The 13,823-nt window shown below is 37.8% G+C and overlaps 1 protein-coding gene across 1 annotated transcript in view; it reads left to right on the top strand.

Annotated features, from left to right (window-relative positions):
• The window catches only part of PARD3B (par-3 family cell polarity regulator beta), a gene marked incomplete at its 5' end in the record, with an annotated part of 417,421 nt that overhangs the window by 230,832 nt on the left and 172,766 nt on the right, over positions 1-13,823 (top strand). Inside the window, 2 exons of the mRNA XM_085299549.1 lie at positions 2,923-3,025; positions 5,194-5,309. Of these exons, the coding sequence (XP_085155675.1) occupies positions 2,923-3,025; positions 5,194-5,309 (219 nt within the window). The remainder of the gene's footprint in view (positions 1-2,922; positions 3,026-5,193; positions 5,310-13,823) is intronic.

A 13,823-nucleotide genomic window follows, 5' to 3' on the forward strand; every position in this document is an offset into this window, starting at 1 on the left:
GGTAGAATCATTGTAAAGCATCTCTCCTACCATAAATTGCCACATCTTCATGGTTGTACAGGAATATCTGTTTGAAAGTATGATTTCATAGGTATGTGATAACGTGAAGGTAGAAAAAGAGGAAGTTAAAATTTAAATTAAATTTTAAAGTTAAATTTTGCTTGGAACGTTACATGTGTCTTATGATCTGTAATACTCATTTCTTAAGACTATTTCATATCTGAAAATCTCATGCATTTATKTATTGGGTTAGCTGTTCCTATGATTGCTCTGGATCTGCCAAGATCATCATCTGAGGTCTTGAGCATGGAGCCCGTGGCTCCCTCTCCAGTTCTCTGGCTCGGGCTCCTGCTGGCGTTTGGTGTGGAGCCGCAGTCCTGTGTGATYGCTCCCAGAAAGTCTGGCACGTTTCTGTGCCTGCGGCCTGTCTGCCCCAGGAGCAACACCCGGGGTAACCAGCCACGCAGCAGCCTTTGGGGAGCGAAGTATCAATTCATATGAACCAAAGCTCGTGAAACTGCCAGGTGTGCTCAGTACTGTCTCTGACACTGGCCATCAGAAGCTGCTTAGGGAAAGAGGGTGAGGCACGGAGTAGCTCGTGCTGTGATTTCTTCACGGGCTTCCTGCTTTGGGTCGTGAGTGGTTTGGGGATGTGCTACATCAGAGGTTGTGTCTGCACCATTGTGCCATTGGTGAATCTTTCTCTCTCTAACTTTGTTTAATCTTAATATTTCTTAAAATTTTTTTTTTTTTGTTTCCATAACATTTTCAGGGCAATAAATTCCATGCTTTACTTATATAGGACAAATACTTAGGTATTTTTCTTAACGTGTTACTTGATAGTCACACTGGGTGTCTTCTACTTACTGTGTGTGGCAGAGTTGATGAGATTTTCATTTAATGCATGTCCTTTACATTTCCATGGACTCCTTTTACACCCTTCCTTATTGCTTGTTATTCTAAGCCAAATAGTCCCAGTCTATTTAAGTTTCTCACTAGAAAGTTGCTGTATGTGTCCAACCATCCTCACTATGTTTTTGATATGTTGCTGAATTATACCTCAGCCTCTTTCAAATGAGGTGCATGAAACCTTAGATGCTACTTCAAAATTAGGCACACCAGTAACTCAGACTACGAGATGAAGTGTTCAGACTTAATTTTCTTAATGCTCTRAAAGTCTGTTTGCATTTACTTCACTGAGCACGTATTTAAAGAGGGCACAGCAATGTTCCCAGCAGTGTTCGCGTGGCATTACTCCTACGTGGTAATAGCTAACATCATAGCCCAGCTTTGTATATGTGTAGTCARGGATTTCCCCCTTGCGTATCGCTTTGCAGTCATTGACTTGGAATTTCACCTGCATTTTATTTCCTAGTTGCTTAATATCCTGCTGCACAGCTTTGCAATCTGCATATTTTGGCAGTTCTGAATATTTTTACATGAGCGATTTTTTTAATCTCTTCACTTGTTTTCCGAATCACTTACAGTCATATTGAACAGTACTAGTTTCCCTTTGTTAAATGTTCTTTGTACTGTGCAAACATGCCGTTTCCTCATCTTTATTTCCTACCCTTGCATTGCAACCTGGAAGAGTGTGATCTGCCTGCAGCGAGCTGTTGCGCGTGTGCATTACCCGACAACGTAGCACATCCGTTCTGTGTCCGGCTGGCACCCCGTACTTCCTCACAGTCCCASTAGGGCTTTTCCCCACATCTGCCCATCTTCTCTTGCCTCTGATGTTTTTTTTTTTTTTCCCGCCACCTTGTCTGAGATAGGGTTTTAACTATTCCTTGGCAGTGTAATCTTTAGGAAGCTATCCAGCCAAAGCAGGGGTCTCAGTTTATGGGGTCCGTGGGCTAATAACTCTGTTGCTTTTGCAGGGGAGAGTCTCCATGCTCTTACATAACACACACCGTCTCTTGCTGTCTGGCTTGCTCCCCTCCCTGTGAACCCTTTTTTTCCCCTTAATTTAGGTTAGTACTTTCATACCGGTTTGTGTTTTTTTAAAAAAGAAAAGAGGAAAAAAGAAAGAACTTTGCAATGTTCAGTGCAACTAAAGAGTTGGGGCACATGAAAGCGTGATGTGTCAGTATTGCTAAATCACTTCTCTGCCGTTTTGACCTGAGAAGTATCAAGTATCCACRTTTCCTGTTAAATGTGAGTGGGGTGAAGACATGCACTACATCACTACACTGAAAAATGTACGGATGTTTTGTAAAATTGGACCTTTAGACTGAGAGGTGAATTTACAGGATGCAATAATGAACTGGCCTACAACAGGCACAGCAGCGATATTAAATACTTAGTGCAGCTATGTAAGCRTTGTTGCTTAGTAAACCACAGGATGGTTTAATTGAGTAGTTCATATTTCTCTCAGTCCAAAGTAATTTTCTGGTGTAAACTGAATAGAGAGGTAAAAAAACGAATTACCTTAATACCAAGGAGGTGAAGACTGTAATTCAGAAATTGCCTGTTTTCTCTCCTGCTACAGGAAAACAGAAATTGTTCTTCTCCTGAACTCTGCTGGGAATATAGTTCTCTCATGAAAGGTGGTAATGTTCCCTATCAAAGGGAATGAAGCCATGAGCCTCTGATCAGTTAGGATGCAGTTATACAACAGATTGAATGGAGTAAAGTAATTTGGGCCTTGTACTCAGCTYCACTATAAGCATAAAGTTTCCCTATATTTATCTTTAATTATGCATATGCAATAATCTGCAAATCAGCTCTTCAGGAAATCTCGAGGGGTATATTTTCTGCTTGGTGTGATTTTAATTCTAGTTTAGTTAGTTTAGGGATTTGAATAATTTGTGACTAACTTCAGGATTGCTTGAGGCCTTCTAGTCCAGTCATTGATCAATGAACTGGTTTAATGTATTCTTTTTTCTTCCCCCAGCTCATTTAACCCTTTTTTCATTTCAGAGCTCTCAACGTCTGATCGTGGCAATGGTGAGAATGAAAGCCCTCCGCCTCTCCCCCCTCATCCCAGTGAGGATCTGCTGAGTGAGGATTACAATAATCACAGGTTTGACTTTAGCTGTTTGTAATATCTGTGACCCTAATTGCTCATTAGTGATTGTGATAATAGTTTTAACTGATTTAAAATCAGTTGTTATTTTGTTTGATTCGTACCACCRTATTTAGTCACTTGAATGATTCTCCAGTACAAACAGGAAAGTTATATCAGCAGTTCTGTGTTCGTTTCAATTGTTCTTAAGCTGCACCGTGCCTCCTACCCATGATACATYGATGACAATACCTAGGATGGGTTCAGTAACACACAAAAGAATCTCCAAAGCATAATCCCGATTAAAATACATACACACACACACACACGCACACACACAAATTAAACTGTACCAGTGGGTGCTATGTGCAGAGGCAGTGCCTAAAGTCTTTTAAAGGTTTAGAAGTCCTAACCAAAATCAGTTTGTAGCAAACTGAATCTTCTTTTATTGAATGTCAGCCGAGAAGTTCTTGAGGTTAAGAAAAATTAAATCAAGTTTCAATGAGTTTTAATGTCCAAATGTCTAGAAAAAAACCAGTAGACATTTTACCAGTTATAAATTAGTTGGGTAGATTTTTTCACATATTTTAAGAGTACGTTTTCTAAAGGCTGGCATGTCTGATGGCAGCTGCAAGTTATAATCTGCTTTATTAAATATGGAAGAAGTGCAGAAAAGCCGCAAGCGTATTCAAGTTCATGCTGGCATGTACTTTGGGTGGTAGCATTGATTTCACTGTGTAGCATAAAGTATAACATAAAAGTCGTGTAGCATAAAAGTCAAAATGTCGTTTATTTCAGCCTACTGTACTTGTAATGCTGAAAATTCAGTGTTGAATACTGTTTACTCTTTTGTGAATTCACGGTTGTGATAGTCACGTAACTGTTTCATTGCAATGAAGTTAGAGGAGTCCACATTTCAGTTAAAAGACTTAACTTAATGTGTGTATCCATATGATTTAAAAACTACTCTTTAAATGTCTGTTATCAGCAAGTAGGTATGTGATGCTTTATTAACAATGCCTTAAATTCCTTACACACTGAAGAATCTTTGTAACTGCTTTCTTTTTAAGTAACAGACACTAATTGCACTGGAGAAAATTTATAATTTCTAGTGTCCTAGTTAGGCAGCAGGCACATATATGTAGAGTAGTGTAATGAAACAAAACTCTACATAGAGTGATGAAACTGCACTAAATTCGCAACCACTATTGCTTGTGAGAATCTGAGCAAAAGCATTCTCTGAAATGGTAATGATATTAAGATGGTGATGAATTTATAGACCTTCCTTCCTACCTGGCTTTTTTTCCAGAGTTGTATTAGTTTTACATTTGAATCTTAAGCTCTAAAACGGAATTGCTATGGGAAATCATGCTGATTTCACTGAAGCTGTGTTTCAGGAAAAAAAAAAGTGTGTGGGGGGGGAAGTGTTTTGACAGTGTAAAAGCTTCTGATTGAAAAGTTTTAAAAAGAAATATTTTTAACTTTGAAACTGATTTTTGGTTTTAGAATATATTTTTAAAAAGCTTAAATTTCTAATTTGAGAGAGGTATGGAAGATTTCAGATACATTGCAATGAGATGTTTGGACTACTCACTGGTGAAAGTCATTCTGAGTTTTACTCAGGAAGAATTTTGAAATGTTTAGATATTTGTGCAACTTGAAGTAAAATCAAATTTAAACAATATCTTTGAGCTCTTCAGAGACTTATGGTACCCTACATAAGACACCAGGTAAACATGGTCTGCAAAAAATGGTGCATGATGATACGATTTTAAAACAACTTCAGACTTGCAGATCTGGTGGAGTTGAACCATTTGCTATATTTTATCCAACCTTTTGTAGCCTGTTATTTGGAAATGCAGTAGTTAAATGGAACTAGCAAGAGGCAAAAAGAAAATTGCAGGCACTGAGCATGTTCCTCTTTTCTGCTAAATAAAATATTAATTGTGTAAAAGCAGCAATTATCACTAAGAATTTATATTTGTATTTGCATCTGTAATAAAAAACAAGTTACTAGAGGTGTTAAATCTCACAAAAGAAACTTGAGGATCAGTGACTGATATTAAAATGCGTGGCTGCTGACAACTGGAGAAGGAAACACATGTATGCTGTGCATGTTTTAATTAGTTCAGTTGTGTTTTGAGCTGGTGCCTAAATATTTTACATGTTGTTTTTTTTTCTTGCAGCCCTATCACAAATTCAGCAGTGTATTTAGCAGATCAGCAGATCAGCTTCAGATCTTTGACACCAGCCAAGCAGTCTGAATCAATTAATCTGAAAGCCTCAAAAAGCATGGATCTGGGTAAGAGGGGGTGGGGTGACATATAGGTCAGCTTTTTAGCCTCAGCACATCTGCACCATCTCAGTTTCCTGCTTTTGTTTCTTCCGCACAAACATCAGGGAGCAAGTTCTGCAGAGAAGCTGCAGTGATGGGGACAATGGTCTGCCTCGTGTAGCATCTAATTGCAAGTACCTTTTTTCCTGAAGCTGAAGAAAGGTTTATTTTTTTCTTAAAGGCCATTCTATCCATTGTATTGAAATCTTAGCTGAGGAAAAGAGAGACCTTTTGTAAAAATGAGCTGGAAGAATTGCCACATAATTTCTGTATGTCTAAAAATACTGCAAAACAGCAACCACAGAAGTAATTTTCCTATAGAACATAAATGATTGCAAAACTACACTGGATAAAGGGTAACTTTCTTAAGACAAGCTGTATATTTCTTCATTGGCAATAACAAACACGGGCAATCAAAGTGTTGCAGTAGATCTTTATAAATGCTTGAAGAGTGATAAGGTTATCGTCCTCTACCCCTCAAAGCTGTGCAGAAAATCTTGCAGGGTGAGTGAAACTGAAAGTAAATGGTTCTTTCAATATTGCCAAAGCATTTGTGGGTGGAAGATTGACGGGTTACTGCAGATGAAAACTGAGTCACGTTTCAATGGCAGTACAAGGGAAAATTCGCGAGGCTCTTAAGCCTCAAAGAGTCAGAAACCAAATAGGCTTTTCTTTTTCCTTTTAATTCTTCTTTGTGGCACCATTCATCCCTTATCTGGTTTTTACAAGTTCAAGTGTTGATGCAGTCATTTTGTGAACCATCATTAGGATATATTTAATCGCAGATTTGTGTTTTGTTGGACCAGACTTTAAATACAATGAATAGAAAATAATTGGTTTCTTAAATGGTCTCAAGATGCCATTTTATTGGTACTGCTTATCCCTCCCCTACCCCGTAAAGTTCTAGATTGGTGTTTGTTTTTTTGCATACTGTTGATTTTTATTGTCTTGTTAATGTAATGTTATTTTAATGTACCGTAAAATGTGTGTATGTCTGTAATGGAGTGTAAGGAATGTCAAATAGTTGTTAATGCATGACAAGAATGGATAGAACCCCTTTAGGGAAGTTATTAAAGCAAGTAACACTTGAAGTTTGAAGCTACTGCTTGACCTGAACAGGAATTAATCCCTTTGCGTTTCTGCCCCACCGCTTTGACAAAGAACAACACACTAGATGTTTTTAGAATGGAAATATTGTAGATGTTCAACAGTGGAATGAGATTACAGATTTGAGTCAAAACATAGAATCCCGTATATGACCTACTAGAGAAGAACTCTGAAGTTCACTTCAGAGCCTTACTTAGAAAGGTTCGTTTACAACTCCCACAGAAGCCATTGGGAAAGAAGGTTCACAAGTGGCAATGGAAAATTAGGTAATGGGAGTGCTGTTGAGAGCATATTCAAAACTGCCAGGCATCTTTTCATCCTAGTCTGTGTTCAATTATAATATAAGGTTAGAATCAGTATCAATCATCTGCACTTGCTCCAAATACCCACAAGGGATGCTTTGAGAATGTGTGTAATAGTTGTTTCTGATAGATAATAGTTGTTTCTGATAAAAAGTTGCTCTTGAAAWTGCCGCTTCTGATATGAAAGTAAGAAAAAAGGATGAGGAGGGATTATGATCAGTCTAGTTGGAGACAGTAATGTTTTATCTGTCTTATATACAATGAGGTGATACACAAGACAGAACTGCACCCACTGAGGTTTATGTTTCAGCCTTTCAGTTTCATTTGCGTTTATCCAGACGTTATAAGAAGTTGTGCCCAAGTGTAATCATTTTCTTATTCTGATTGCTAACTGTTTATTGGAAAAAGACTGTTGAGTTAAAAATTGACTTTAGCTTTTTAGCCATAAGTTCTTTACTTCACTCAAAAATGAAGTATGTGTGTTTGCCTATAGCTAGGCAGATAAACTGAAGAGATAAAGATGAGAGCTAGGGCCTTCTGCAGTTGTTTTCTAGTCTAGCAGGAAGTGAAGTACCAGCTTGGACTTCCTACCTTTGAAAGATGTTAAACAGAGGATTTGGGCTAAGAAGTTGAATGGAAAATAAATGCGAAAATCTGTAAGTTAAATAACTACAATGTAAATTTTTTCTAATGGCAAATAAAATTCCAGTAAATCAGTATCTAAAGCGGTGCTTCCAGATAGGGCATTTGTATAACACAGACCCTGAAATGGATACTTAGAGAAGGAAAGTTTTCTTGTTTATGTGACTTTTTTTTTTTTAAAAAAATCTTGTTCATTACTTGACTGAAGTCATGATCCGTAGTAAGTACTCATTCCAACATGCTGCTTGGTACCYGTGGTACCCTGTAATGATTTTAGTACATTGTTTGAGATCAAAAAGGATGGGAAGTGCTAATATCTTCATCTTCCTGACCCAGAGTTGAGGTTGCAAATGACTTAACACAGTTCCTCTGTGGTACTGAGTAGCGGATTTTTGGTTTTTTTGTTTGTTTGTTTTTTAAAAAAAGGTAAGAYGTCTTGTATCTGAGCCTGCTTGTGTAACTGCTAGCCCTTCTTTAGCCATCCATGTGATGCTCTTCACTTTTTCTTTTGCCCTGAAAATTATGCAAATACTCCTCAAAATACATAAAAATAATATATTGAATAGAAAAATTAAAAATTTGAGTCTAAGAGGAGAGCTTTGAGGCTTCAGAAAGTGTGACCTGGATGTAGTTTTTTTCTTTAAAACCAAATGTTTTTTGAATCAAGTGTCTCCACAGATGTGGAAAGACACAATCAGTCTTTGAGGTTACAACGTCTAGAAATCACTTGGGTCTTTCTAGACCTAAACTCTATAGAAAAAAAAAAAAAAAGTAGTAGTATAATACAGGGCATGAGAATGGAATCTGTACTACTATCCACTTACAAACCAGTCTACCTTGAAACACATATAATCCATTCATTGAATTCATAGGATAACAAAAGCCTCGATTATAAAATGGGATAACGCAGATAACAGAAAACGCTGGACATGACAGATCTGATAATTCAGGTATTGCTACAGTTTGGGGACCTGATGACAAAATAGTACACTCATGAATGTAGGAAGCAAATGAAATTATGTTGTGACAATCTTCCCAGCTTTGATGAGGGTTGGTATATACACAAGAAGCAGATCTGATGAGTAAAGACTGGTCTGTAACTACATAATCAATTTTCAATTCTATGTATTTTAGTCCCAGAAGCATTTGAGTGCTTTGTTTTCTAGTCATATGTTTATAAAATAAAAATGATGATTATTATTATAAATTACTGTACTTAATAATATCAGGAAATAAGGAAGAGTGATCAAATGGTATGCAATACTGTTAGTATGTAGCATCTATTTATCCTTATCACTCAACAAAGCATATCTTGCAATGATGGGAACTTGGCACATGCAACAAATGTTGTAGGTTACTTCCCAGTAGTAATATATGGTTTGGTTTATTGATTCTTGGTGTATTTCTCTGTTATTGATTGGACAGCTAGGAAGGACCAGCTTGTGAACCACCATTTCTCATTATATAGGCTGGGCTTCAGGCTGCCATACAAGTGCCGTAAGTCATATAAACTGAGAGAAGATGTCTTAATTGCTGAGTTCACAAACAATATGAATCCAAAAATGACATTTACTGAAGATGGTGTATTTCAAGAACTCTAGTTATTTGTAGATCACTTAATTTTTGCATTCATGCAATTAAAAAAAAAATCAGTGGTGTATCTGGAAACATTATTGTTGTGGAAATTTGAAAAAATAGGCAGAGGCTGCTATACTGGTAGTGTGGTATTTTCTTTCGTTTTGCAGGTGTGAGCAGAACGCTATCTCATATGTGCAAGTGTCTTTGCACCATGAGTCTGTATGCTGCGGGAGTGTTTGTGGGGTGCCTGGTTTCCCTGCTTTAGCATCGCTGGCTTAACGGGATGTGCCAAAGCTTCTCAAAACTTACTGCTTCGTTCAGAGCAATGGAGCATCGCTACAAGGCTTAGTGTTCTTCCTTGTGCTGAGACAGGACTTCTTGGATCACTTACACAGTTCATACCATGTGTCTTATGGTATAACTTTGCTTTGGTTTGTTTAATTTTGCTTTGAGCTAGTGACAGAGGAGCACAGTGACCCCCTTTCTTCGCTGGGCATGGCACCTGACGCCTCTATTCAACGGCAGTTTTTTGTTAGCAATGATAGTGCTTGATATGTTAGCAAAGACAAGGCATCTCCTTATGCCTTACTTTCAAGAGTTCATCTAGGGCCAGCCAAAGTCTGACTTGGACTGCACTGATTAGATGACGCTGTTTGCCAAGTTTGGGCTTGTGCTTATAGCGTAGTGTTAAAAATGAGCAAAACACATTCAGAAATGGTAGAAACAAATGTATTGTTGTGCCTTCCTGCTTTGCAAATAAGGAATACCTTTTTTCTGAAATGTAATGGTAGCTAAAAAYGAGGAAGAGGAAATCAGTGGCTTCTGTACAAGTCATCACAGGGATGATTTTTTTTTTTCCCTTTCCTTTAACTACCTTCTATATACACACATTTTTCTATATATTACCATGGTCCTGTAGAAAATAGCTTCTATATAATAATTCATTAAAATTCATTTTCAGTAGTTTTTCTTCTTTCTTTAAACTGTATTAAAAAGGTAATTTTCATGGTGAATGAATGGAAATATGGGTATTTTTAATGTTGTACTGGAAGGTGAAGATCAACATTCTCTAAAAATAAGAAAGTGGGATGAGGAAAGGTGTTCTATTATTTATCTCTGGCACCCTTATTTTTCATAAATCTGTGTACATGTTAGGACAGATTTAGACTATGCGTAAATGTACTGTAAAAAATACAGCCATAGGAAGCATATTCAAAACATGAAAGTGTGACTTGTTTTAACCTGAAGAAAGATGAAATTGAATCATATGAGTGTATAGCAGTTTTGTAATGTATCAATTCAGGCAATGTGTTGTGTAGATTTACCTTCAGGGATGTTGGTATAAAATAACCCATGACCACTCTCCCAAGATATTGCTCAGCTCCCCCTTTCTTTCCCCATAAAAAACAAAAATCCACAGATCTTAACTGATTAAGCTTTACAGTCTAAAGAAATGGAGCTGTCCTTTACTTGATTCTAAAAGCGAGTGAAATACTATTTGCTAAAATATCATTAGACGTACTCAGAGTCCCCTAACCTTGAGGCATGTTTAGTAGAGGTGCCAGCCAACTTCATTTATGTATTTAGGAGTAATTATCAAGTGAATATGCTAAGATGTGAGGTGTGTAGTGTACTGTAAGAAAGGCAGTATATAACCAACTGTTCAGTTCTTTGATAATTAGATGCATTAGATTTAAAGGCACCTCAAAACAAAGAGAAAACAGGGTTTATAGAAGGAGGTGGAAGGTGCAGTCAAGGTGCTATTAGCTGTTACCTTCTTGGGTTGCTCTGAAACAGATTGTCCCTTTTCTGAGCATAATTCTAGATATTGTCATAAATATCTCAAAATGTAACCAACTGAGGGCCAAACAGAGCTAATAGAAGTTGTTGTTCATTTTTGAACAGTGTTCCAATACACATGCAATCAAAAGGATATATTTTGAGATGGTCCTTAATGAGTGTTAATGGTGTTAGTAGGACAAAAAGTTGCTTAATATTTTGAAATCATTGCTTTGTTGACCATGGTATGTATGGAATATGTTGCTTTGAGTTGAAACTGACTTTAAAACCACTTTCAGAAGCCAGGTAGGTTCATTAGAGCATTAATGAGGAAACTGAGAAGAAGATAGCTCAGTATTCGAATAGACTTCTCAATGCTATTGGCTTACAGCAGTAATTTGACAAATAATCCCTTGAAGAGGACTTTTTTTAAACCAAAAAATGTCATGGATTTAGGGAAAATTGTAACGTATATTGCTGTAACTGTCTTGGGGGATCAGGGGCCAGGGGACATTTTAAAATTCATCCAGCTCATGTCATGAATAACTTTCTATTACTGGCAAATTAAATGTGAATTTTCTGAGGCCACATCACAGAATAATTTTTTAGATATGAGCACTACATGTACTTCTCGTCACTTAAATAACTTTCTAATTTTTGCTTGTAAGATCCCCAAGTAGGGAATGAAACAAAATGAATTATTAAGTGATAGGAGTATGATAGGGCTGACTTGCAGATGAGATAGCTTTATTCTGTATGAAAGGGAAGGCTTTTACCAAGGCAGTCTCCCATACTCTGCTCTACACCCAGCTTGCATTGACACTGYGGAAGGGGAAGTGAGCTGTGGCGTAAGGGCAGAAGCAGGCAGGAAGGAACGTCAACTTTTTCAACCGATTTTGTAGAAACCTCTTAATGTTCAAGGCAGCATGTGGTGGAGCAGCCTGGGAGCAGACAGATGAGCTGTAATAGTGATCAGGGAAAATAGTAACGCATAGGTGAGGTGGTAGTTTCTTTGACTGCTTTAGCAAAGATGAAGCAAGTTGATCTGTTAATGCACTTAGACTATTAAAGTGTTAGGGGAAGAAAATAGTAATTATGTTAATGTATAGCTACTATGAGAAAGTACAGATAATAATAAAGTCTCAATTTCAAGTCAGTTTTAAGAGCACTTTGTTTGAAAATCTGTTCCCTATCAACGTTTTCAACCAGTGAATGACAGATTAGATTAGGAACTTGTGGTTTAACCCTCGGAGCTGGGAAGAAGTGCTAATGACATGCAGGAGACGCCTGGCAGGGAGCTGGCTCCGTTTTAGCCCTGTACGCTATCAGTGCAGCAGAGGTGAGAGAGAATTAGAGRAGACAACAAAAGTGTAAAAGAAGAGGTGATGGCCTCTATTAGCAGTGTAAGCTTCAAGAATGAGGAGTTGTTGTGCCATGAGAAGAAAGCAAAGATATTTGTGTTGGCTCTGAAATTGTAAAGCAATTCTGTTTTCTGCCAAGAGAAAAGCTTCCATTTAAATATAGATGTGACCAGTGGACAGCACCAACGGGCTGCTGATTCTTACACAACAAATAGTAGTAACAGCAGGTGCAAGCTTAGGCGCTCTTCCCGCATGCTGACACACAAGGCACGTGCCTTGGGGACCTTCTCTGAGAGCAACTGAATTGAAACACTAAATCAAATCTTACAAAATTGTTCRGAAAAATCAAATTGGAGAAAACCTTGTAGAGGTGAGAAAAAGAACCCAGAATCTTGCTTTAAACCCAGTTTTTTCCTGACTCTGAATGTGCTGAGCAGAGCATCCCGATCTGGAAATTGTTTACCTTAGTTACTACCTATGCAAGGTAGCGTTGGTAGTACCTTGTGAGCTTTCTGGTGGTCTTCCTGCTTTTCAGCATTGAAGTAAGCAGGAATCTATCAAGGATTCATAATCGTTCAAGAATGACTTGGTGGTGGATAACCAGGAGACCCCGGCACTGGRGAGCCCAGCCCCTTCTGCCCCTTCCCCTTCTGTCACTGGGAGGAGGAGGGAGGGATTTACTGGAGGGGAAAGAAGATTTTAAGTCTATGAGAGTTTATTCTTGCTAATGCACAGCTTATTGCTCCTGCAGATATTGGTATAAAAGCCTGAGGTCTTTGTACACAGTACTATAGGGAAAAATGAAAATAGCTAGCAGCATTTTCTAAATAGTAGTTGTGAGCGAGCATTTGACACACAGTCTGTGAGTAATTTATGCCACTCCTAGATGGGGAAACACTTCAGCAAGGAAATAAAAGCTGCAGGAGAATTATGTCATTGACACTATCATTGACTAAAATTAATGGATGATGCTGTGCCTTCATTATGCTGAAAGGGCTGTGTAAGGATACAATCCATCTGGAAAACCAGTGACCAGTTTGTTGCCTTGCTTTATTTTCATGTGGTTTTACCACACAAACTAGCTTAGATTCTAAAAAGTACATAAACCTCCACTGTGTATGTGGTTCGGGAATACAGCCCTTGCTAATTCATTAGCCTGTATTAGGTTTTATATTGAGCTTCCTACAGACAGATAATGCTACTGGAAGATTAGTTTTCTAGAAAATTTCCCAATGTTTTAGGCTGTCTCCTAATCTCTAATTTAGTATAATTTTAATCAGCTTGCTGCTTTTCTGAGTACAGAACTGCAGTTGGTCTTCAAAAGCGTGTGTCAGTTTGTCCAGCAGTAACACTGACTTTCACACACTTAGATTCTAAGTAGCTATTGGTCGATGTACAAAATTAATCATTCAAAAAAGAGGCATCAAGTTGAACAGTAGTACCCCGTGTCTGGTGTATAATAGTAACCCCTTATTTGGGGGAAAAATAGTGTAATGGTGCAGAGATTGAGATGGAAAAAAAGGAGGGAGATTGATTATCAATATTAGCAAAAGCATTGATTTATGCTTCTCTAAACAACAGTTGGGAACTAGTTTATTGACCTTTAAGGAAACTTGGGTTGTAGTTAGAGAAAGCAAACTCCTGAGCCAATGCAGAAGAGTGATTGTGTGCTAATCCATGGAATATTATGCAGCTGAAATAAAATGCCTGCC

Source organism: Rhea americana, unplaced genomic scaffold, assembly GCF_003343005.1.
Source record: "Rhea americana isolate MKP2758 unplaced genomic scaffold, rheAme1 scaffold_15, whole genome shotgun sequence".
NCBI classification, from domain to species: Eukaryota; Metazoa; Chordata; class Aves; order Rheiformes; family Rheidae; genus Rhea; species Rhea americana.